This window comes from Colias eurytheme, chromosome 12, assembly GCF_061535395.1.
Source record: "Colias eurytheme isolate Ceu_HAF_F1 chromosome 12, ilColEury1 Martin Lab GWU primary, whole genome shotgun sequence".
Taxonomy (NCBI): Eukaryota; Metazoa; Arthropoda; class Insecta; order Lepidoptera; family Pieridae; genus Colias; species Colias eurytheme.
Window position 1 is genome coordinate 2,189,907 of NC_142991.1, and position 27,516 is coordinate 2,217,422.

General features: G+C 32.5%; 2 protein-coding genes across 2 annotated transcripts; one reads left to right on the forward strand and one right to left on the reverse strand.

Moving 5' to 3' along the window:
- Positions 1-1,397: 1,397 nt before the first annotated feature.
- On the reverse strand, positions 1,398-2,683 carry LOC149903827 (transmembrane protein 223). Its single transcript, XM_090108038.1, has 2 exons — positions 2,216-2,683; positions 1,398-1,955 (listed from the first exon to the last, which is right to left on the reverse strand). Exons 1-2 carry the CDS (start codon positions 2,595-2,597, stop codon positions 1,663-1,665), a joined length of 675 nt encoding a protein of 224 aa, XP_089964164.1. The 5' UTR covers positions 2,598-2,683; the 3' UTR covers positions 1,398-1,662.
- A 2,770-nt stretch (positions 2,684-5,453) lies between these two features.
- On the forward strand, positions 5,454-27,451 carry Top2 (DNA topoisomerase 2). The gene is made up of 20 exons (XM_090108268.1): positions 5,454-5,631; positions 6,474-6,705; positions 6,914-8,813; positions 8,945-9,084; positions 9,477-9,679; positions 9,970-10,118; positions 10,594-10,831; positions 11,301-11,458; positions 12,080-12,288; positions 15,794-15,934; positions 16,343-16,481; positions 17,000-17,123; positions 17,459-17,473; positions 22,085-22,240; positions 22,608-22,766; positions 23,478-23,597; positions 24,265-24,445; positions 25,376-25,611; positions 25,971-26,158; positions 26,876-27,451. Exons 1-19 carry the CDS (start codon positions 5,617-5,619, stop codon positions 26,145-26,147), a joined length of 4,692 nt encoding a protein of 1,563 aa, XP_089964394.1. The 5' UTR covers positions 5,454-5,616; the 3' UTR covers positions 26,148-26,158; positions 26,876-27,451.
- Positions 27,452-27,516: the final 65 nt, after the last annotated feature.

A 27,516-nucleotide genomic window follows, 5' to 3' on the forward strand; every position in this document is an offset into this window, starting at 1 on the left:
TAGAGTTATTTGGAAAATAGACAACTACATTGTTCATAATGTTCAATTCTTTTAGTCTACATTTTCTGCGACAGTGGATGATCTAAAGAAATATTTTAATATTATATAGATTGGTATGTTTTGCTTTTTGTACATTATGGACATGTATTTTCACAAGTTGACAATGGCTCTCAACTAATCCCTTAAAAGCGCTTGACGCTATTTTAACGTATCACATAGTTTTATATTACTATTAATGCGTCGTGTGAATAATGAGAGTATTTATTTAACAGTAAGCAAAATAACAAATATATTTTTTGTGAAATTTCAATGAATGAGTAAATAGGTGGTGTGGAGTTATTTTGCTTACTGCGTGTTTTCGGATGTCTTAAACGTGTGTTAAGTGTAACTGCAATGCAGTGAGATATTCATATTAATTATATTTACACAACATTATTTTTTTATCACCTGTGATTTTATTCGGATGTAATCGTTAAATCATTACGCACCGCTTCTCATGTGTGCGCTCACGGAGAGCCTTAACAAGTAATTTATTAGAGAATTTTAATATTTATGTCTTAATGTAAATAAGGAATAATTGTACTTATTAGATGAGGTTCGATGTAATGACCGCCATCCGTTAACGTAGTTTCGATTTTTAAATGTCTTTATTCTGTAGTCTATGACCAAATTAATAAAAAAAGAATCATTTTATTCATTACATTCGGTCCTCATAAGCTTGTCGTAGCAAGCTAGCTGAAGCATTTGTAGACTTATTCAGAAATGTCTATAGGTAACTAGAATAAGTGATTTTTTCTCAAAGTTCACTCTACATTGTTTGTCCTTTTTTTAGTTGAAGGCGCGAATTTTAAAGCACTTAAATGTTAATCTTTGGATATGTACAATACTTAAATTATGAAAGGTATTGAGACTTATTAGTGTCTTATTAAGCATCTCATTTTTTTGTGTATATATGAAAGAAAAATATTTTTTGTTGTATTTGTAAATGTATTTCTTGTTTATTTTGTTAAAAGAACATTACTTTCCGTTGATAGAATTATAAATAATTTAATAAAGAATTTTTGGATGACTCTACTGTAAGGTTTTATTTTTCCCTTCCTTATTCCTTGCTATTTGACAAATACAGCCTTATATCTTACTCAAGATTTATTTTTATTATGCATTGACCATGCTACACGTCTAGTATCAAATCTAGTAATTTATTTGATAAAACATATAATTTAAAGAAAACATATTTCTTAAAATTAATATTATTAGCCTTTATTAAAAATTATTTCACTATTTGTAAGCATGTTACACATTGTCTTCATTTATTAATCCAGAATATGATAGATGCTGCATTTCAAACGTATTAAATTATATTACTGGGATGAAAATTAGATAAAATAAAAATCAAGTTCACAATTCATTTATTTACAGATTTAACTAAAAACAAATACTAAAGTATTTACACATAATAGGTTAAATGTGAACACATTTATGTTTCTGCTTTAGATAGAAACTTACAACACCATTCAAAAATCTTGATGGATCTAGGGATTTAACTTAAAAGCACCTCAAATTCATTTTTCAAAAACAAAAACAGACTGCGTTTTTGAGCTATAATATCCAAAATACAAATCTCACAATATCAGTCAATTTAAACATTTTAACATAACAAATTCACCACTTCCTAGCCAATCCTGCGGTAGAATCAAACAGCAAAGGGTTCTTAAACTCCCCTCGCATATCTATCATATAGTGCATAACTTTATTCTTAACTTTAAGCGGCAGCTGTATTTTAGCTAACTTCCTATCTTCTTTACAACACACATTCTCTATTGGTACTTTCATTATTCTATTTTTACCAAGCGGAGTGTAGGTGACAAATGTTAAGTGTTGTCCTCCCTTGTTGAGTATTAGATATCTCACAGACCGTAGTGTGTACATCCAAATTACACTTAGAGATCCAGTGCCTGAAAATATTTATAATAATGAGTAGCTATAGAAGTAAAAGAATGTGTTAACAAAATATAGGCTAGGTATTTACTATTTCATTTTATACGCTTACACCTGTTACAAATTTCATCAATCTATTCAGAGATTTCCCTAGAAAGGATAACAGATAGACAAGAGTCACTTATAACATTTAAAATATAAGAGACAAATTATCTTCAAGCAGGTCATTTGATCTATTTACATTTATGAATGCAACAAAATTAATAATTTTTCATACCAATTAGTAGTGCAACTGTTCCTAATGTATTCTTATACTTATTTTCACCAAGATTGATTTTTCTAAACCACGGAGTAGACTCATCTATTGTCGCAGTGTCAACAGGAGCGTCTTTAAGATTCTTTAGTGAAAATACACCTAAATAAGTCCAAAACACATATTGCACAATAGCGAAGGTATTCATGTACATAAAATATTTGGGATTTTCATATTTAAATAATATTACATCCTTTGCAACTCTTGTATTAGTATCATGTATAGTTTTAGGTAATTTTGAACTATAATTCACAACACCACTTTTATTAACGCAGTTATATTGTATCGGATATCGAAGAGCTGTAAAAGTTCTCTTAAATAAGTTTAATGTACATGGTAAAATCATGTTTGTGAAATTTATATTAAATAGTAAATAGTTTAATATTGAATTCAGAACAAATTTGCTATATTAAAAACATAACCTCTTTTAACTTTTTATTATGTCAAATAAGTGTCAAATATACCAAGTTGACATTTTTAATATTTTGACAACGTCAATTTGTTTTTTTTTTATTGCTCAAATGGCAAAGGACCCTTTGTGATGTGGCCTTTCAAAAACCATAGAGTAAGTAATATAATATGCTCGGAGCAAATAACAAGCCGAGAAGCTTAGATCATAAAGTAATGGATAACACTCGCAGGCGTTTCCCCTTTTGCCGAGGAATAAGATTATTCGAATCGAAAAATCTTATGCTTTCATAAAAACTACTTGCGTAATCGATTACAAACACAGAACACTCTGCGTATTCGTAAAACATCGAAAGGACGTCTGCGAGTGCTCCGCTAAAAATGCCGTTTTGCACTGTCACGTCTTGCAGAAGCAATTCAAACATGTCGAATATTAAAAAAGATGGAATAACCTTTCATTTGTGTATATTTTTTTATTTTTTTAAAGTGAAACTTTTATTACATCGTCTCAAACTTTTTGGTCTGTGTAGCGCATGTCGCGTACGTATCGCGGCATACCTATCGGCAGCCGACCGTCACGCGACATGCGCTACACAAAGCAGTGTTCGGAACCGTTCGAACAGTTTCACTTTTACCGTGGTTTCATAAAACCACGCAACATTTTTAACGTACATTTCTAATTAAATGCAATTTCTAATAATCGTCAATGTGTCGTTTAGCGATATGATCAAGACAAATAATCGAGTCATGTTTACTCGATCATTGATGCGGCCCCACGAGACTATCATGGAAAGAAAATATACAAATTTAATCTTTATGAACTAAGAGATAAAGTTGAATTTAAAACGCGATAATGAACCGCATTCCTTACGAGACTATCTTTTAAAGAAATACAAATTTAATCTTTATGATCTAAGTTATAAAGTTGAATTTAGAACGCGATATTGAACCGCACTCCCCACGAGACAACTTGGAATAAAATACAAATTTAATTTTTATGAACTTAGGGATAGAGTTGAATTTAAAAACTCGTCGCTTAAAAGGTCGTAAATTTTTACGACTTTCGTGACACAAATTATTTTTATGAATGTGTGATTGTGTTTCAATAGTGTGAGTTACCCTCCCCGCACCAAAATCAGCAGAAAGTTTAGTTAGAACATTTGCCAGCGTACTCCATCCATTACTTAATGATCTAAGTGGAGAAGTAACAATTAATTGAATGTTTCTTATATAGTGGCTCTCTTTTATTCAATACCCTAATTAGTGCGATAGAAAGAGACAACACACTGTTATCGGCTTGACATTCAAATCCACATGTAGCCACTTTTTGTTCTAAAAAGGTAGTGCTTGCCACTAATTTATCGAATACTAAAATATCGATAAATATAAAAATTTAGTTATAAAATTGCTTGAAGATAATTTAAACGAATCTATTTGGAATTATTCATTTACGATGCGTACTGACTGCCTTGCATTGTATGGTAGTGGTATTTATAAAAAAATATTATTAGGTATTTCGGTTTAGGTTGTTTTATGGTTTCGTATTTTTTCCTGTTTTCATAGATTCATTCATAGAATTATACTGAACCCTTCGTGCGCGAATCTGACTTCCACCTGGTTGACCTTTTTACAAATCAATAGTCGTATCTTACTAATATTATAAAAGCGAAAATATATAAGAATGGACGTTTGTTACTCTTTCACGTAAAAACTACTGAATGAGTTTTTATGAATCTATTTTCTCCTAACATAAAGCAGTCATTATCAATGAAGTACTTCGTTCCTACTAAAGTATCGATAATTGCACAACACTATGGAAGTTATATTTTGCATTTTTTTCTAAAAACTAAGCTGATTATGATTTCATTTCAATGATCACGGTTAGATAAAACATAGATGATTAAGGAAATAACGTTAATTCACTTATTTATAATACAATTAACAAAAAAATTGATCAAAACCATAACCTGCGAAATGACAACACAACACAAGCCATGTAATCTTTAGTAAATTATCTTTTCAGAAAATAAAATAAGAAACTAAAAACACGTTATTCACTTCAAAAACAATAATTAAAATCACCAAGCGATGATCACCAGACTGGTGATCAAAACAAAACGAAATGGCTACATGTCATTACAAACTGTCGAACTGACATATATCTGTCCTCTTTTTTCGCATGACATTTTGCCATAAGTTAAAAAGGCCAAACTAGACAGTGTTCTAATGTTCAATTAATTGTTACTTCACCAGGCTAGTTAATTGCTCCGAGATAATATGTCACTATGGAAAAGCTTTCTTTGGTAAATTTATATTTTAATAATATTTAATCTTGGCATTGAATGCTCCCATTCACTTTACTGCACTACTAGACTAGCCTAATTATTAGGTTTAGGACTGCGGTTTAGAAATATTCTTAACAATGTAATATAATATATTGATTTAAAACCAAACCTGGCTAGCTATTTTAAGTATAAATAATTCATATCCATAACATACAAAACAAAAATAGATAGCTAGTAACCGCTTAGAGCTTAGATCAAAGGCTTAGAGCATTAATTAATGCTCTAAGAAAGTATGAAGTCGTTCAAAAAAGTGTTATCGCATTGAGGTTGCGCGAAGTTGCTACTTGATTTTCATTTTACAAAATATTGCTAATATTTTATTTTACCTCAAATAATTTAATTAGTCATTGTAAAAATAATTTGTACTTCATAGAGAAATGATTACTTACTTTTTAAGTACATGGCAAATAATGATTTTTAAAAATACACTTTATTGTTTATGGCTTGGCGTCTTTGTCAAGTTCGAGATACGCTGCGGTCGTGCATTAGCAATTCACGGAATTAAAATGTTATTTTGCAAAAATAATTAGCGTTTGCACTATTAAAGTCTTGTTTTCAAGACAGGGCGTGTTTAGCGTTGATCGCGCACGTTTTATAAGCAAAACTATCAAGATGGCTGATATAAAGGTGAGTACTTGATACTTGTCTTGGCGGCATTTTGATCAGTAACGGTCGTCGGGCATATGATAATTGTAGTTTGTTTATGTAGCATTGAATGTATGTGCCAAATCAAATTTTATTGTTTTTTTAACGGTTATTTAGTTCATAAATTATAAAAGGTTATGGAGAGATATTAAGGCGTTTGGGAATAATTTAATGCATATAAATGAAGTAGGACATCGTTCTTAATAATAATTACATGCGTTGCATATTTCTGATATTGTATTTATTGTAATGGAGACTGGCGCAAGGTCTTTTGACTAACCGCTATATGAAAAGTCCGTTACTGCAATTATTCTATATCTACCTTCAATCAAAAATAGATTTTGCCTTACCTGCAATTATTACTATTCACAGTCAAATTCGTCAGATACAATAATTTTATCAAAATAAACTGAAATTGAAAAAAGAAAAGAAACTAGCAGTTGTACAAATACCTTATGAAACCTGTTGCTAATAAACAAATATGTAGGTCTATACTTAGTCTATATAAAAGTATAACACATAAAATATTAAGTTATAGTAAAATCTTTTCTTTAACTAAACACTTGTTGATTGTCAGCCTTCTAAAACATAAACATATAACTGTGAATGAAATACAGTAGAAGTACACACTACTTGTATGTATTCTATTAAAAAAGTGGTTAACTAAACACATAGACATTTATTTGAAATATGTTTTATTGTTGCTATTTTAATGTGCACTTAATAATTAAAAGATTTAGTCAATAGAATTAGAAAATTGAATAAAAACACAGATGTAAATTATAACCATTACTTACATACATTATATTTGGATGTTATTGCAGACAATGTTCTCAAAAATGAACAATGGTACCACAAATGGTACTGGCGAGGCTGTGCCCGCCAAAAACCAAAAGGGTAGTATTGAGAAGATATACCAAAAGAAGTCGCAACTTGAGCACATCCTCCTCAGGCCTGACACATACATTGGATCTGTTGAACGATCCACAGAGACTATGTGGGTGTACGATAAGACCAAGGAGTGTATGGTGCAGAAAGAACTGACTTTTGTGCCAGGTAATGTTATTATTGACAATTTACACTTGAAAATTAATTGTAGCAAAACAGCTTACAATTTTGCATATAACTGCTAAAAAATAAGGTGTTAAATGTTATATACAATTCTAGTTATTTATTAAATTTTATATAATACAAAATTTGTCCTCAATGCGTAGTTACAAATTTTATCTCAAAGTGATTTTTTGTATCAAAATTATTTTTTCAGGTTTATACAAAATATATGACGAAATATTAGTAAACGCAGCTGACAACAAACAAAGAGACCCAAAAATGGACGTGATTAGAATTGAAATAAATCAAGAACAAAATACAATTTCTGTTTACAACAACGGATGTGGTATTCCAGTCGTTATGCACAAAGAGGAGAAAATGTTTGTCCCAACTATGATCTTTGGACATCTCTTGACATCTTCAAATTACAATGATGAAGAAGAAAAAGTGACTGGTGGCCGTAATGGATATGGCGCAAAATTGTGCAACATTTTCTCCACAAAATTCACTGTTGAAACTGCATCGAAGCAATACAAAAAACATTTCAAACAGACTTGGGGGGCAAACATGACCAAGGCGTCAGAGCCTAAGGTTAAGGAATCCGGCAAGGATGATGATTTTACAAAAGTGACTTTTAGCCCTGACCTGGCTAAATTTAAAATGGAGAAATTAGAAGACGATATTGTCGCCCTCATGTCGCGACGTGCGTATGACGTAGCGGCGTCTACGGCAGGCGTGAAGGTCTATCTCAATGGAGAGAGATTGAAAATTAGTAAATTTAAAGACTATGTAGATTTATACATAAAAGGCAAAGAAGACGAAAATGGACAGCCTTTGAAGGTGGTATATGAAAAGGTTAATGACCGTTGGGAAGTAGCATTGACACTCTCAGATAGAGGGTTCCAACAAGTGTCATTTGTAAATTCTATCGCAACAACAAAAGGTGGCAAACATGTCGACTCGGTTGCTGATAGTGTCGTTAAGAACGTACTAGAGGTACTTAAAAAGAAAAATAAAGGTGGTGTTAATATTAAGCCTTTCCAAGTTAAGAATCATATGTGGATATTTGTTAATTGTCTAATCGTCAACCCAACCTTTGATTCACAAACCAAAGAAAACATGACACTCCAAGCCAAAAGCTTTGGATCGAAATGTAATTTCTCTGAGAAATTTATTACGGCAGTTACTAAGTGCGGTTTAGTAGAATCAGTATTGACATGGGCTAAGTTTAAAGCTCAAAATGAGCTTGTGAAAGCATCGGGTAAAAAGCAAAGCAAACTGAAGGGTATACCGAAGTTAGAAGATGCTAACGAAGCAGGTACAAAGAATGCGCATTTGTGTACTCTCATCCTTACTGAGGGAGACTCAGCCAAGACGTTGGCTGTGTCCGGACTCAGTGTTGTTGGAAGAGATCATTATGGTGTATTTCCACTTAAGGGTAAACCGTTGAACGTCAGAGACGCATCGCACAAGCAAGTGTTAGAAAATGTCGAAATAAACAACCTCATCAAAATCCTTGGTCTTCAGTATAAAAAGAAATATAACACGCTCGATGACTTAAAATCGCTAAGATATGGCAAAGTGATGATAATGGCCGATCAGGATCAAGACGGTTCCCACATCAAAGGACTGATCATTAACTTCATACATCACAATTGGCCAGAGCTATTAAAACTGCCGTTCCTGGAGGAGTTCATCACGCCTATCGTGAAAGCGACGAAAAAAGACAAAGAGATATCTTTCTATTCTTTACCAGAATTTGAGGAATGGAAGAACGAAAATGAGAATTATCACACATACAATATAAAATACTACAAAGGTTTGGGTACCTCCACTGCAAAGGAGGCTAAAGAATACTTTCAGAATATGGAAAGGCATAGGATAAAGTTTAAGTACGCGGGCGCTACGGACGATCATCACATCGAGCTGGCTTTCTCAAAGAAAGGTGCTGATCAGCGTAAAGAGTGGCTGACGAGCCACATGGAAGAAGTCAAAAGGAGGAAGGAGATTGGCCTTCCGGAAAGATATTTATACACAAAAGAAACTAAAGCAGTTACATATTCGGATTTCGTTAATTTGGAGCTGGTTCTCTTTTCCAATGGTGATAATGTTAGGTAAATATATATTCTGATGAAATATTTATTCCTTTATTTTAAATTTATGTCTGTTATCATTATATTGAAGTTGCATTTCTGTTGTTGACTTAAATATATGTTTAAGACAATATACATTTTTCCATTTTCAGATCAATACCTTCCATGGTAGATGGTCTGAAGCCGGGTCAACGTAAAGTGATATTCACATGCATCAAACGTAACGACAAACGCGAAGTTAAAGTCGCGCAGTTGGCTGGTTCAGTTGCAGAACACTCTGCTTACCATCACGGTAAGAAAGTTATAGTTATTCCAGTAGAAAATTATTGAAAATAACGTTTATCAGGTCTTCATTGCATTACTATTTTAAATAACTTACCTCTTCACATCTTGTTTTAAATAACCAAATAAACTTTACTATATTCAGTTTATTCAGTTTCAGTTTATTAAGTAAAATGTTATAATTGAACATGACTGGGTTTTTTTTTATTTTAATGCTGTGTTACCTTAACATGAGGAGAAACTGGTTTCTGGTCTTATAATCAAGAAGCATACCATGTTTAATCGAATAGAAGCAGGCATTTACATAACATTGAGTTTTTGTTTTTTTTTTATTTCATTACTTAAAACGAATGTTTTTTCATATGTATCTAGTTCAAAATTAACAAAAAATCCAACCCACAGGTGAGCAGTCGCTCGCAATGACGATAGTAAACCTCGCTCAAAACTACGTGGGTTCAAACAACATCAATTTACTCGAGCCTCGCGGTCAGTTTGGTACAAGATTGTGTGGTGGCAAGGACTCGGCCAGTCCCAGATACATATTTACTCTCATGTCTCCGCTTACGAGGTTGATCTTCCATCCGCATGATGATCCTTTGCTCTTGGTAAGTTTATAAATGGATAAAAAAAAGATGTTTATAAATTGCATAATATATAAAGACTAAGAACTTTTATTATTAATAATAATCATAGTATAAGTATTCATTTATTTTATAATGTATAAAAAAATGAAGAATATTTATAATTAATATTACTACTATAATAACAATTTCAAGAAAATAGCTCCTATTAATATGTTTATATACTCTCTTGTTAATTTAACTTGAGAGTATATGCACTTTAGTATGCAAAAAACCAAAGAACCACACTAATTTTCTATTTTTTTAAATTGTAGCATGAGTTTGAAGACAACCAGAAGATTGAGCCAATCCACTACGTCCCCATATTACCGATGGTACTCGTCAATGGTGCTGAAGGTATCGGCACTGGCTGGTCCACTAAGATACCGAATTACAATCCTAGAGACATTGTTGCTAATATTCGGTGAGTTTATTATTTGAGTGTACAAAATTACAGTTCATTCAAATTAAGAATATTTGTAAATTTTAAATTTATAATTAAAGTAGTAAAGAATTATAATGCTTTTAAAGATAAAAATAATAAAAAAATATAGTAACAATTTGAAGTTTGAACTGACTGAATACAAATTACCATCATCTATGACATAATATGTCCCCTGTGTGTATCATGTCCTAATTTAGGATGTATACTTGTATGGAGAAATTTTGAGGGTACTTTTTAGGAAGAAGTAATGTCATCAAATGAAATATTATATAGGATAGTTTTCAATGGTTATTTTATACAGAAGCATTAACTTAAAGAATGATAATTATTAAGTTAGATTAAGGTAGATAGATACAATTTCGAGCTTTTCTACATCTCCTTGCTGGTTACTTATCTATTGACAAATATTTAGTTTTAAAATTTTTTATCAAACATAATTTAAACAACATTTTAGCCGAATGCTCGACGGCGAAGACCCTAAACCGATGCACCCGTGGTACAAGAACTTCCGCGGCACGATAGAGGGCTTCGGCGACAAGTACGTCATATCCGGCGAGGCGGCCATCTTGCCGAACGACAAGATCGAGATCACGGAGCTTCCGGTCGGCACGTGGACGCAGAATTATAAGGAGAATGTTTTGGAACCTATGCTGGGGACGGATAAAGTTAAACCGCTTATTAGTGAATATAGGGTAAGCTTTTTAAGTAGCTTATTGTGATGAGATTTTTGTTATAGGTTCATGGACAAAGGTCTATTAGAAATTCAAATTTCAAATTCATTTAACTGCCAGTAAACACAGAATAAAAATATGTTACAATTTGGTTTTCCAGGTAATTTATAAGCATTAAAAGATAAATTATCTGCATTAACTTTATTATGTAGTATTTGAACAAGCTTTGTTACTTTTTATTATTTGATGCTTAAATAAATTGATACAAAAGATTATTAAAATAATTGTTTTCTAAGTAATACATATTATGTCAAATTTCATTGAAGGTGGTCGGAACGATACACATTCTGCAATAATTTATATCGATGCTCTTTTTATCAGTACCGATTCTTATAATGCAGTAAAAATAAAGGTTATAATAGACAAAAGATATATTTTTATTACTCAAAATTAACATTTTTCTACAGTTATAATAATTATTTTTCTCAAGGAATACAACACAGACACGACAGTGCGTTTCCTAGTGACCCTTTTGCCCGGAAAATTGGCCGAGGTTGAAGCGGAAGGTGTGCACAAAGTGTTCAAACTACAGACCACTATATCAATGACTTGCATGAACGCGTTCGATCACAACAACTGTTTGAAGAAGTGAGTTTATATCTTCAATATAAAAAATGATATTATTGGTATTACCACAAAACAATTTAAACACAGTCTAACTTTAAACCAGTGTTAAGCTTCATCTGTTCTCAGATGAATGTTTGCCTCATTTTAACATTTTTGACGTGATAACGTCTTTAAAATCGTTTTAGTCGGGTGACATGTTCAGAAACTTGTGTCACACCAAAACCTCACGAGCGCGATCGCAGGTATAACGAGAGAGAGACGGACCGATCTCCCGTCTCATCTCGAGCGCTGCCACCAATAACACGTTATCACGTAAACATCTCGATCGTAAACCTACTTTACAAACAACCAATTTTTTATTGATGCTTTTTTCGAATCGTCCGGATTTTAAAGATTTTTTATTTGTTGGATTTTGCTACGTTTGGGCAAGGATAATAATTTTTAAACTTAAATTTTTACATATTAAGCTATTGCATAGCTTCTATCGCGGGCCTTGAGCGCGGCGACCGAATGTAAAAATTCCGTAACGAAAAAACCCCACTCAAACCGGCACAGAGATGCGATGCTATGCAATAGCTTTACCGCGGCAGTCCTGGAGTGCCACACGTATTTTTTTTAATATTTATTTTAACATTTCCATAGATATGACCGCGTGGAAGAAATCCTACGCGAATTCTACGACATGCGCGTGCGTTACTACGCTAAACGTAAGGAGTTCCTCGAGGGCCAGTTACAAGCGGAAGCCGATAAACTTAGCAACCAAGCGCGTTTTATTGTGGAAAAGTGTGATAAAGGGCTTGTAGTGGAAAATAAGAAACGGAAGGTCATGGTTGAGGAACTGATCAAGCGAGGTGAGTGGTTCTTGTATTGAGGCTCTTATAATATTACTAGCTTACCGCCCGCGGCTTCGCCCGCTTTGTCTAAAACCTAATAAATTATATACTAAAACCTTCCTCTTGAATCACTCTATCTATAAAAAAAACCGCATCAAAATCCGTTGCGTAGTTTTAAAGATTTAAGCATACAAAGGGACATAGGACAGAAAGCGACTTTGTTTTATACTATAATATAGTGAATAGTGATGTAGATTATATTTTTTTATGGCATTGAAGAGGAAGAGGATTAATTTAGAGAAGTCGTAGTTTGAAATGAAGCAATCCATGATTATTAAATAACTATGTTTCTTATTCTGATGATTTATTGATAGAGAAGTAATATCCATCCAATAATAGTTTGATCATTGACTTATTAACAATGTTAAGGCAATTACACGGTTCAACGACCTTCATGATTCTGTCACTACATTTGAATTTGTTTTTTTAACCGCCCTCTATAAATATACATCGTTGTTGAAGTAAAAGTGACCAAAGATTATGGAATTGTATACTGTATCGTATTGTATCGTAATGTGTTAGTTGGTTTCTACCTAATTTATGTTTTCTCTGAGAGGCAGTAACATATTACATTTATGAATGGTAAATATTGTGTACTATGTATGTTGTAAATGTAATGTAGGAAGACTCATCTTTCAACATTAACCGTTATAAGCAAAGTCTCTACTACATGACCCATTCTGGAGACCTTAAGATGACTAAGCAAGTAATTATAAGTTCTAGAGTGGGGAACAGTTAAGAAAACACCGATTTAGAAATTAATTTTATTCAACACGGACTCTACTATATTCTGGAGACCTGATGATGGCTAGGGTGGAGAACATCTCACCTACAGAGATATAAAAGATGGAGTACATTATTTGACGTAATTCTATAGAACGGCCTCTACCATGTCATGGTGTATCGAATGGTAATGGTGACCAGGCAAATGTATTTAGCGTTCTCTGTATATCTCTTCATACCTAGTAGGAATATATGCATGCAACCTACACACACCGAAAAAAATAGGGGAACGGACTAGAAATCACGTTTTTTTCGACTTGTTATGTATTTTGTAGTTAGTTCGGGGTTAATTTTTGAAAAACTCGCATAGTTCCCGTTCCCGTGGAATTTCCGGGATAAAACCTATCCTATATTACTCGTGGATAATGTAGCTTTTGAATGGTGAACGGAATTTTTAAAATCGGTCCAGTAGTTTATGAGCCTATTCATTACAATCAAACAAACAAACAAAGTTTTCCTCTTAATAATATTAGTGTAGAAGAAATCATCGGTTCACCCAGTTAAAAGTGCGGAGGTAACGGAACCAACAAAAAATTCAGTTGAATTGAGAATTTCGTCCTATAATGGCGTCGGCTAAAAATGTTGCTATACGTTTATGTCAGTTTTGACTTTCCTACGATTTTATACAATAATATAAAATTAAATGATTTTATACAATATTAAAAAAAATTGCTGATTTTCGGCGGTATGGCGACCATTTGGAACTGTCTGAAAAGTATGGCATGGCGATTTTCGTACATGGCTACTGGACTATGATTACCTGTGCAAAAATTAGCCTGGTACAAATGGTTGAATTTTTTTTTAAATCAACGCATTCACGTCGGTATTGTGGGCTGTAAATTACACCGGAAAAGTATGGCATGACACTACCGCCTACTTCTTTTTTATGGGCTATCGGTAAATCCTAAAATTTTTGTGTTACAAATCGTTTGCCTTCCGTAATTTATCCGACGAGTTCGACTAACGCCCACGCGACTAGTCTGCCGGTACCACTGTTCTGACCATGATTTTTCTTTTTGTTATTGCGTACTAAGACCACTGTAGAACCGCCATCCGGTTACAAATGACCCAAAATTTTGTGTCAGTATCTCCCGGCTTTGGATTGTTTTGGACCCTTAAAATATACGATAGAACAGCAATTAATCTTTTTTAAAAAATATTCAAGGCACAGGGAAAATCTGGTTACTATTTTATAGGTAGGTATGTGTTTTCTGATAATATTTTACTGTCAAAAATTATCAACACTGGATATTATTCAATGACGCCTTTCAAAAACAAAACTAATTTACAAACAGATTTTTATATCTTTACATACCTATTTTTAACTTTCATTTCATGAACTGCTGATGTAAATACCTATTACAATCTGGTTTAATTTAACAAAACATTCAATTCGGTGAATTTTAGCGTTATTTTGCAAAAAAAACGGCACGTACAGTCCCCCGTCCGAGTCGAACTGACACCGTCAAATTTCGTCGAAAATATGCAATAGAGGTGAGGTTTTATGTGGGTTTTATTATAAATTCGAGTTTTTTCTTGATAATTTAACGATAATAATGAAAATTGAAAAAACAATCAATACAAATTGTTACAAATATCATAACATATTTTTTGGTATAAATTTCATGTATAAATATGTAGCCGTTTTCCTAACAAAATGCGTTTTATGTTCAAAAAGGGGTTGATTTGTATGTATTTTTTTTATGTTTAGGCCGTTCTAAACTGAAAAGTAAACAATACACTTTGTTAATTATATCCTTGAGTATCACATATATTTTTTTTAAGACAATCGTACCAACAGTTTCCTCAACAAAATTCAATATGTATAAGGTGTTTTCCGGTTTTGACCATAGTAATCCCCTTAAAGATTACATGTATCTATATTTTTTTATAATACAATATTTTGATCACCAAACTATGACAGCTTTGTTGTTTATTTCAAACTCAAAACTCAAACATTTATTTATTCAATTAGACTTCTTTTAGAAGTACTTTCGAACCGTAATTACATATTTTTAACATTTACCACTGATTCGGAAAGAAGTATCTATGGAGAAGAATCGGCAAGAAAATCCATATTTGTTTTCATGTACGCAATAACAAAAAAAATAATCTGTCTAAAGTCTTAACATTTACGTCTCCTTTGTAATAGGTAATTGTAATATGTACTAACACTAGAATAAGATTTTACTAATATTATATGGGCTATGTGGCCTGTGTGTGTATAAATGAATTTTATTTATTTACTAACTTTCCGCCCGCGGCTTCGCCCGCGTTTTCAGAGAAAACCCCTTTCCCGTGGGATTTCCGGGGTAAAACCTATCCTATCTCTCAAGTTGGATCGAACTGCACATGGTGTGCGAATTTTATTATAATCGGTTAGGTGGTTTAGGAGTCCATTGAGGACAAACATTGTGACACGTGATTTATATATTATATATATATACTAGCTTCCGCTCACGACTTTGTACGTGCATCCCCGTTTTTCCCCGTTCCCGCAAGAATATCGGGAAATCCTTTCTTAGCGGATGCCTACGTCCTAACATCTCTCTGCATGCCAAATTTCAGCCCGATACGTCCAATGGTTTGGGCTGTGCGTTGATAGATCACTATATCAGTCACCTTTGAGTTTTATATATTATATAGATTATTTATATTAACAAACTCATGTCCCCCACAGGTTACGCACCGGACCCGATAGCGGAGTGGAAGAAGCGAGCGAGCAAGATGCAAGGTCTCACCGCTTTGGAGGAAGACGAACCTCAGGAGTCTGAAGATGAACCGGAGCCCGAGGAAACCAAGGGGAAACCTGTTGATCCAGGTGCGTGTGTATAATATAACTAGCGGTCCGCCCCGGCTTCGTCCGTGGTGCATATTTCGCAATAAAAGGTAGCCTATGTTCTTTCTCAGGGTCTAAAGATTGTCTGTATCAAATTTCATCAAAATCGGTCCAGTAGTTTATGCGTGAAAACCATACATACATACATACATACATACATACAAACCTTTCCTCTTTATAATATTAGTATAGATAAATATACTTATATTCCCAGATTGGCGGAAGACGCAGGTTCGAATCCCGCCTCGTGATCGAATTTTTTCTATTTTAAAAATTTTAACTTATATTTCAAATTCAAACTCAAACATTTATTCAATTAGACTTCTTATAAAAGCACTTTTGAATCGTCATAAAAAATTATTAACACTGATTTCATCGATATAATTACAGAGAAAGCTTTCCAAAATCTAAAAGAAGTGAAACGTTTCAACTATCTGCTGGGAATGTCCATGTGGATGCTGACCCGAGAGAAGAAAGATGAGCTGCTGAAACAGAGAGATCAGAAACTTGTCGAGCTTGAAGCGCTCAAGTATGTTTTTATTTTTTTTTAATTTTTTTTTAACATAGATGCATAGTAGTAGTAGTATTTTGAATGGGAATAATGGATATGGTTGTTTCATCTAATTCATTTTAAGAGAACTAAGCAAGGAAAGGTATAATAAAAAACGATTTAAGTTTTAAATTTATATTTACAGTATTAAAATTGTCTATATCATAATCAAAACAAGAATAGCATCTAAGCAAGTAGTATTTAGAATCTGCACTGATTTTCATTGGACACTATTGCTTATTAGTACCCGACTGTAATAGAATGAGAGATAAATGTTTAATAAAAGTTGCAAAAACCATACAGCTTCAATTTTTGTAGGGGAAATTTTTTATTATATGGTTGTATCTTTACCACGTTGGAAAATATACATATTTTTTCTCATTAACTGACTTATGAAGTGTCCACTTTGTATTCAGGGGTTACTGTTAAACAACTTTTTTTACTGTTAAACAACTAAGAAATGTTAAAATAAATAAATAAATAATATATATTAACAGGAAGAAAACACCAGCATTATTATGGCGTGACGATTTGGACTTATTCCTCACGCGGCTCGATGATCTCGAAGAGAAGGAGAGACAGGAAGAAGCCGCTACCAATAGGAAGACTTCTAAAGCTCAGGTATTTATATAAAGCTCAGTAAAAGCTATAAAATGTTAAATGAATATGTGTATTGTGTATTTGGCTAGAAAATACATATTATTACTAATTTTAAAACTGAGGGAAAGCATATTTAGGTAAGCTTCAAAAGATTTGCTTGTTCTAAGAAGACCCTGTTGGCTAATATATTACAAAAAAATGAACTATATTGTAATTAATGTACGATGTCATAAATGTAGAAGTATAATAAAGTTAAAAAAACACTTTTTTTAAGCTATAAAACTAAGCTATTTTATGTATTTTGTTGCTATAGCTTGACACACAAATGAATTTTTAATTTTACATGCCTTCTCTAGATGGATAGGATAAAGGTAAATATAAACATGATGATTAGATTTTAAATTTATTTATTAATTAGTGTTATAAAACAAAATGTTGAAATTATTGATATTTATTATTTTATGGCATTCAAATGCTTTATAAATATAAATTTATAAAGAATAGAAAAAATTCGATTGCTCTGGCGGGTCACGAGTGGCTGAATTGGTCAGGCATCCGCCCCGGAATGGCGCGAAAGGATGCGGGTTCGAGTCCCGCCTCATGATAGAATTTTTTCTATTCTTTATAAATTTATATTTATAAAGCATTTGAATGCCATAAAATTTCAACAAAAAAGGTCGTGCTCCATCGTTACAATATTGTATTCACTGAAAAGTGTTTCATATTGGTTGAGATGGTTGTTACTTGTTAATCATCCCAATAGATGGCGCGCGGTGTGTCCCTTAGACACATAAAACTGAAAGAATAGAATAAATTCGATTGCTCTGGCGGGTCACGAGTGGCTGAGTTGGTCAGGCATCCGCCCCGGAATGGCGCGAAAGGATGCGGGTTCGAGTCCCGCCTCGTGATCGAATTTTTTCTATCTATACTAATATTATAAAGAGGAAAGGTTTGATTTTTTGTTTGTTTGTTTGTTTGTATGAATTGAATAGGCTCCGAAACTACTTGGCAGATTTGAAAAATTCTTTCACTGTTGGAAAGCTACATCATTTCTGAGTGACATAGGCTAGGTTTTATCCCGGAAATCCCACGGGAACGGGAACTATGCGGGTTTTTTTTTGAAAACGCGGGCGAAGCCGCAGGCGGAAAGCTAGTTCTTTATAAATTTAAACAAAATGTTGTTCATGTTACAAATGTTTTCGACCAAGCACTTAAGGGCTTGGTCTAGTAGTGCAAACAAATGCATCCTGTCATCCTATATGTAAATAATACAAATGTACTAAGGGAAAGTTGCTCCACTTAATTTTTAAAAATTAAATCATTCGTATGCATAATTTAATATTCGTAATAAGTACCAAAAATGACAATTTGAAACAATTTTCGTGAAAATTACACCGGGTGATTTTTTTTTATCAGTACACAAAATTTGCGAATACTTTCTATTGATATCTTCAACTTCATGTTTATATAACTGATCAACTTTTACAAAGAAATTTGGACGAAATATAAAAAAAAATAAGCTTTCCATACAAAATGCATAACTCTATACATTTTTTTCGACCTAAGTTTCTTAGTGAAAGTTGTTCAGTTTAACTAATAAAACGGATAAACAAATTTTGTATATATTAAAAAAAATGTAATGTTTGTGTTAAAAAATTATAAAATAGAAAAATACGCAAATGAAAACAAAAGATATTTATTTCTGACTAGCTTCCGCCCGCGACTCCGTCCGCGCGGATGTCGGTCTTCGCGACTTCTACAGATTTATTATATTATGTATAATATATAGATTTATATTGATAAACCTAATAAATCTTTTGCTAGCATTCTGATGCTTTATCGGTTGCACTGGATTTATCTCTTTTTTTTTCAATCGCTTGAATGATATAGGATGGGTCCTTGATGGGCATCGAATGCTGAAGTCTCGAATCAATCAATTCTGACAGTAGGCAATTTATGTAAAATCTTGATAATGGTCCATCATTTTATTTTGCCTAAACGTTACATAATTTTTTATATATTCTATTTTTAACGAATGATTCACTCCAGTCCAAACAGCAAATAAGCAGACTTCTGCTTCTGCAACGTTTAGTTGCAGAAGCAGAAGTCTGCTTATTTGTATTTCTAAAGTGTTATTTTTTGCATTGTATTTCAAATATTAATTTTTTTATTTTTAACCACATCTTCCGCATTCATGTCTTTTGCCGAAATTAGACATTTAACTTCTACTAGTCCCATTTACCCTTTTTGATATGGGAGTGTATAAAGTAAATTTTTTAGATATTTCTCGTTATACTTTTAAAAAGTTATTATTGTCATTTTTCTCATTAGGTAAAGTAATTTCGATATCAGTTTTAAGTTTTTTGATACCTGCAATAATAACGTCATAATCGCCTGCACATACTTAACGATTACACCCTGTATACAATCCACCATCCACATTCATAATGTTTTCCTGTCCTCCTCTCCTTTACGCTGTTCACCGATACATTTTAAATGAGTAAATCTGCTACCACTGAAGGATGTTTCATTGTGATCAGCAAATTTTCACCACTGTTGTCGATTATTTGTTTTTCATTTTTAATCAGCAATTGGGAATCATCAGTTTTGTTTTTTGCAGATTGGTGATGTACCCTAACAATACGTCGAAAAGGGAAAGCATCAACGAATTATCGTTTTCGTCCTCTTTTTTTATTCTTCGCGTCTCTGTTACTTGTGTTTGTTTAGTTCTCAACACCCACTGAATTTTCTATGTTATTGTGATCTTCCATTACATCTGAGTTTAGATGATGTGATGATAATCCATTCGTTTTAATATTGGTACTTAGAGTTGGTGGACTAAACTAGAAATGGCGGACTAAATTTGTCAGCGCGTCTGTAAGATCAGAATATAAAACCAACATCCTATATTTAAGTTACAAAATTAATAATCAAACAACATGCCGCTACGTTGAAAATGACTAGAAGAAAAAATTAAAACACTTCGGCATATAATTTTGGAGTAAACAAATCATTTTCTCCGTATGGGGATTTCCCCGGATGAACTTGGGAAGTTCAAGTTCTCAATACAAGTTTATATTATATTTCGTATTTCTCAAACGAAAAATAAACATTTTTGGAACTTCAAAAAAAAATATATTATAAGAAAATTTATGAGCTTACTTTAGTTTTAAAGAAATATACATCCCTTTACTGACACCCTGTAAAATAAAGAAATTGTTGCCAATCACCTTTGCAATCTATTTGGTTTCATTAACTTTATGTTCGAAGATAATTTTTTTTCTAGTAGTTACACGCGTATTTTTTTCGTTTATTTTCCATATCGAAAACAAATGTTTAAAAATACGAATATTTGCACAAAACTAAGATCAAAATAATCAATTAACAAAAATATTAAATTTAATGAAGAAGAGCAACTTTCACTTCGGTATGAAGGAAAATCGAGCGTAGAGCACACGTCAGAACGCTCCGGCCCAAGGAGCGCGACTAAAGAAATTCGCTAGGATTTTTCCTAATTATTTTAAATAATTTTTAATATTTAAAGAATTATCAAAATTCAAAAAAAATTTTTTTTAAAGGATTAATACTCATTGGTCTTCAACCAACTCGAATAAATTAATGGAAAAAATAACTTTTAGCAGTATTTATCAATAGATTTTGTAAGGCAAAAAATGGGAAATTTAATGAATTTATAACGTTCTAATTAGGAAAATCATAAGTTTTTCGGCAATTCTATTCAGCAGTTTTTAATAACGACTATATAAGGATAATAATGCGCTGATCAGATTTTATAAATTGTAATCGGTTGCAACGTAGTGAGTGCACAAACTTAGCTCGAAATGTCTTTGGGGGAAAGAGACTTATCTTGAAGGCCTGATTAAGGTAACATAAAGTAACTTTATAAATGTGAAAAAATTCACGCGCATTGCGTATATAACACTAATTGATAAACAAGAAAAAAAAATTCAGTTTATCATTTCATTAGCCGGGAAAAAATTGTCAAATAACTTGTTGAAAACGCAATTTTGCTAGACTGCAGCCTTAACATGTAAAATTTTTCGAAAATCTTATTTGTGTTTTTCTAAATAGAATCAAAAAAGTTAATTATCTCTTATTTTCATTATGAAACTTATAACTGAGGAGCGTCGGAACAAAAACCGATAAACGACATGCTGTATTTTTTTTTTTTTTTTTTGTAATTTCGATGCTTTTGCATAATTTTACATGATAAGCTTATTGAATCTGTTCTAAAGCCGATGAATCTAGTAGAAAAATGCGCTTCAAGTTAAATGATCTATACAGATACCGATAAATCCACTGATGAGGTAAAAGAAAATTGATATCTTAACAGAAACCGATAAATCCTACATAAATTTGATAGATTTTTATAAGGTTGAGACAAAAACCGATATAGCAATTTTTAATTTTTAATTATTTAATTCCTCATATACTTAGTTTTAACCAAAAATGTTAATGGTTTTTTCACATAGCGATAAATCCTTAGTTGATTTTTTCAAAAAACGATAAATCCGGATAGTCTAAGCAAAAACCGCTATATCCATTTTTTTTTATTTTTTTTTTCGTTTATTACTTCACACACGAATCTGTTGATTTGGCCACCAAACAATGTTGCTAATGTTGATATATTAAGATTTTCTACTCTCTTTTACCTAAAAAAACAAAGAAATAAAACGTTTTTTCCGATTTGTCAAAAATCTTAGAAAGTGGATTTAGCGGTTTTTGTTCCGAAGCTCCTCAACTATCAAGCTATATGCAATTTTAGGTCTTCAATATTATAATAACTAAAATGAACCTTATCTCCGAAATAATAATAATTTATAAATTTATAAAGATCACTCTGCGGGTTCGAGTCCCGCTGAGTGATCGAATTTTTTCTATTCTTTATAAATTTATATTTATAAAGCATTTGAATGCCATAAAACCAAAAATATAAATTTAATAATAATTTATTTAAAAAACAGGCGGCAAATAAGAAAAACCGCAAGTCGCTAATGGAGATAGTACCATCACAAGATGGCCGTCGCGTAGAGCCCAAGATCTCGGAAGATATCATCAAGAGGATACAAGCGGCAGAAAAGGCGAAGATTAAGAAAGAAGTGAAGAAAGAATATGATCCGGTGAGTTAATAATTTATATTTATAACTTTTTTTGGAATTACAATTTTTTTTGGAATTTTTAGTCTTTTTGTGAGATAAGTAGTCATGTTTCAATATTTGCTACAGGTGCTACAGCACCCATCGTATAAAAATAACATGATATGATAAAATCAGTTTTTTGTGTAGTTTAAATTTAAATATTTACTTATTTATGTGTTAAAAACATGATATTATATCAAATTTTACATTGATATCAAAATATTTGAACTGTTTTGCAAATAACAAACATGATAAAAGATTAGTCACCACGTTTGTGTTTTTATTTGCGTATTGACTCTTCATTATGATTAATTAAACAAAAATTTAAAATAAATTTTTTGTTCTCTAGGATGATCCGACTGGTATAAGTCCAGCGAGTCAAGAGAAGAAGCCGAAAGGGCGCGTAAAGAAAGAGAAAGAAGTAAAAGAGAAAGTAGAGAAGGGAGATAAAGCGGATAAGGATGGACTCAAACAGACGAAACTCAGCTTTAAGAAGGAGCCTAAAAAGGTTGGTTTTTGTATAAGCTGATGGAAGTAAGATGGTATTACTTATATCAGAGTGCGTGCTCTTTATTAGTACAATGTATATTTATTTTAATTGATTTAGGGATTTTTATCATAAGCTGATCGGTCACTTAAAATGACAAATTATGTGTGCATACACCGAAAACATTAGATAGTAGGTTCATTAGTAGCAAGTCGTGAATAAGCTAAAAATTAAAGTAATCCACCATTTCGTCGACTGATCGGTTGACTTGGTTGGTAGTGGCCCTGCCTTCCAAGTCAGAGGTCGTGGGTTTGATTCCCACCCGGGGCAAATATTTGTGTGATGAACATACTTAGATGTTTGCTCTGTGTTTGGGTGTTAATTATCTATATATATAAGTATTTATTTTAAATTATATTTGTATCAGCCATTTGGTTTCCATAACACAAGCGAAAAGCTTAGTATGGGATCAGATCGTGCCGTGTGTGAAAATTGTCCTGAAATATTTATATTTATTTACTAGCTTTCCGCCCGCGGCTTCGTCCGCGTTTTCAGAGAAAACACCGCATAGTTCCCTTTCCCGTGGGATTTCCGTGATAAAACCTATCCTATCTCTCAAGTTGGATCGAACTGTACATGGTGTGCGAATTTTATTATAATCGGTTAAGTGGTTTAGGAGTCCATTGAGGACAAACATTGTGACACGAGATTTATATATTTATTAATTTGCAGAAGAAGATGACGTTCAGCGGCAGCGACTCGGAGGAAGTGTCGGGTTCGGATGTGGAAGCCATCATAGACTCTGCGCCTGCGCCTCGACCACGGAACACTACTCGACGAGCTGCTACTAAGGTAATATTTACATATTATTTAATATATTTATTACTAGGTTTCCGCCCGCGGCTTCGCCCGCGCAGCCAAAGAAAAACCCGCATAGTTCCCGTTCCCGTGGGATTTCCGGGATTGCGTCGTTTTCCCGGGATAAAAATTAGCCTATGTCTTTTCTCGGGTATCAAAATATCTCCATACCAAATTTCATGCAAATTGGTTCAGTAGTTTAAGCGTGATTGAGTAACAGACAGACAGACAGACAGAGTTACTTTCGCATTTATAATATTAGTAATTAGTATGGATTATATTTGTACTTAAATTAATATAAAAAAATTGCATAGGCATTTTTTTGTATTTTCCAAATTTCTATCAGCTATCCTATAATCATAATGTGCCTTTTTGGCTTTAATTGATATGAAACATTTGATGGAAGCAAAAAGCGGTAGATTGATTGACAGTTCTCCTCACTTTACTTACATTATTAGTTTATAACTTTAATTTTTTACCACATAAAATGTAATTATTTAAAAACTAACTGTGCCGTGCGCTATTTCTTATATAGCTTAATCTATACCAAGTATTATAAAAATTTGCTCAGTGGTTACGTAAAAGAGCAACAAACAACTTTAACATTTTTAGCGCTTATAATATTAAAAGCATTTATTAAATATTCTTAACATTTTAACAGGTGCAAAAATACAAGGACGGTTCAGACGATTCCGCCTCCGATTCAGAACCAGAACTACTAGACAATAAGCTAAGTTCCGATGTTGAGCCACCGCAGAGGGTGATGTCAGTTAGTGATGATGATGATGATGACTTTAATGTCAAGAAACATGGCAATAAGAAACCTGCTGAAATGGATTCCGGTGAGTTTTGGTTTATTTTGTATTTTATTTCATTTATTTCAAGCAACTTGAGCCTTAATACGAAACTAAAACTATTTAATATTTGTTTTCATCCGTTTTAATTAGATTTATTAAAGAGAAATGATTAAAACTCATTATTTATTTGTTATTTTAATTTTATCTGACTAAAGTACTAACTTAGAGCTAATCTTCTAAACTCATCGTTAGTTTTTACGAATATTTCACTTCTTATAAAAGGTCGAGCTAATTTAATAGGCAACATTTGACGTCTATCAATTTTATCTTCGAAGAGAGGTAACCTGCTTAAAAACATCGATTAAAGTGAATTAATCGATACTGACTTGAAACATTTGTCAATCGAACTTGAAACACATTTATTAATTTATGATGATTTTTATTCACAAGTAATCAATGCATTCGATTCTAGATGTCAGATTTCGATTTTTAGAGTAACGTCTCTGGTATTTAAAAAGAAAAAAAGTTATTTGACACAAAATTGTAGCGATGTCAGTTCTTTAATTCAGAAATTGTTTATTATGTTTAGAATGGTTTATCAGTAATATGAAATCTTAAAATTACTTGTATCGGTCATTATTATTATAAATATGTAATCGTATTTGAAAAAAGTTAAGCAAATGTGCAGTTCTAACAAAACGAAATATCATGTTATTCTATATCGTCGTTACTAGGTTACATTGTTGAATTTTGTTGAACTGTCAAATGTTGCCTATTAAAATGGCTCTATATTAACTCAGGCCCCGGAATCACAGACAATAGAAAATCTATTGTGTCGCGGACCGATCGGGTCGTTCGGGGTCAATGGGTTAATTATCATGTAGAAAGAGAGAGTAAAGAGTAAACTTTTAACAAAGAAAAATCAATTTTCTCACATAAAATACGAAAATACGTATTATATTTACTTCCCAACAGATTGTCTATTCGACTCGCTCATTGAAGAAACAAAGAAGGAAGAAACAAAGAAGGAAGAAGCGAGCAAGAACACAAGTTCAGATCGAGCCAATGTCCTATCCAGTGATGATGAGGCTCCATCACCAAAGAAACCGGTGAAGAGAAAGCTGATGAACGTCAAGGAGCCGGTGAAGAAAAAGGTGAAGGCAACCATCAGCTTGGACAGCGATGATGATAGCATATTTGATACTAAAAAGGTTAGTGATTGTATGGTATTGTAGTTATTCGCTTTTAAAGTGATTTATTTTTTGAAGTGAAACTTCTTATCGGGGTTGGACAAAAATTTAGTGTAACATTTTTGCCTTACGCCGTACGCGTGACATTTTTGCGTTACGCCGTACGCGTGACATTTTTGCGTTACGCCGTACGCGTGACATTTTTGCGTTACGCCGTACGCGTGACATTTTTGCGTTACGCCGTACGCGTGACATTATTGCGTTACGCCATACTCGTGACATTTTTAAGGTCATAAAGAAGTTTCACTTCGTACGTGTGTACTCTAGTACACGCATACATTTTTTTTATTTCGAAATTTCATGTTTAATATAATTTACAGGAAACCAAGAAAAAGCCTGCACCCGCGAAAAAACCGGCAAAGAAAGCTAAAAAGAAGGTCAGCGATGAGGACAGTGATGTGGAAATGTCAGCGAGTCCCCCCCCAGCGGCCAGGGGCAATGTGAGGGCAAGGGCTCAGCAGAAGTATCGCTTTAGTGATGGCTCCGATAGCGAGTAGACCAGTTTATGGTAAATACTAAATATTGTTAAATTAATATAGAGGTTAGGGATGATTAGTATGAAGTCAAAGTAAGGTGAATAGCAAGGCTGATGAGAAGTGGTGAATGCAACATTATTATGAGTTGAGCGATGAGGGCGGCGAGCCGTAGACGTTCTATGCCCTATGGATAGTATAATTTTATATTTTTTAGTTTTTTTTTAAGATTGTTTTTATATAAATAGCACTACAGTTATTATATACAAACAATCTTAAGAAATATCTAAAAAATATAAAATTACGGTCCGGCTTCGCCCGTGGTACATATTTCGCAATAAAAGGTAGCCTATGTCCTTTCTCGGGTATCAAAATATCTCCATACCAAATTTCATGCAAATTGGTTCAGTAGTTTAGGCGTGATTGAGTAACAGACAGACAGACAGATTTACTTTCGCATTTATAATATTAGTATGGATACTAAATCACTTCATGGTTAGCTAGACTAGTGTTCATGTAGATAGTATTTTTAAGGGATATAATATATTCTTTTTTTACGTGTATTTACATGGTGCTGAATAAAGTGTATTTATTTATTTATTTATTTATATTTGTTTATTTATTTATTTACTTTGGCAGTCGCAAAACTTAAATTTGTTTTAGTTAAGTAGCCTTGCACACAATACCCTAAGTAAGCCTTTATCTTCCTCTTTTTGCTCTGATTATAGTGAGTTATTTTTATTTTGTTTCAGAACCAGTTTTAAGTCTAAAGAAGCAGTATTTGTAAATATAGAAACATGGAAAAATGTGTATGAGTAGTATGTACTACGAGCTGAGTGTTTGAGCCTTTTCTATGGAGTTTTGAATCTTGACGTTTTTTAACAATTCGTGTTTATGTTTTACAATTTTAACATAAGACATGTTTTAATATAGTGACAATTGTACGTCTGTTCGTAACAACTAATTTTATAGATAAGAAAATACAGTTTCTTTTTGTTTGTACATAATTAATTATCTGTTTAGTTTTCATTTCATTTAATCTGTTTTCTTTCTTTTCTTAATTTATCGTTCGTTAACTTTAATAATTTTCTAATGTAACTTTTCGTGTTTTCAATATACATATTATGTAATGATTTTGAAATTTACTTTTAATAATATTATATATTATTAGTACAATTTTTGATTGATATATTTTTGTAGACAAATTCGTATGTTCTGTGAGCATTCCGTGTTTTCCAAGTGAAAAGAAATATATTTTGTTGTCAATTAATTAATTGCTGTTAAATTAATGATTAAATGATATTTTTCAACAAAACATTTTTGTAAATAAATAATTTTATACGTATAAACTAGTGTTTTTTTTTACAACTCCCATTGAGTTTTATTTATTTTT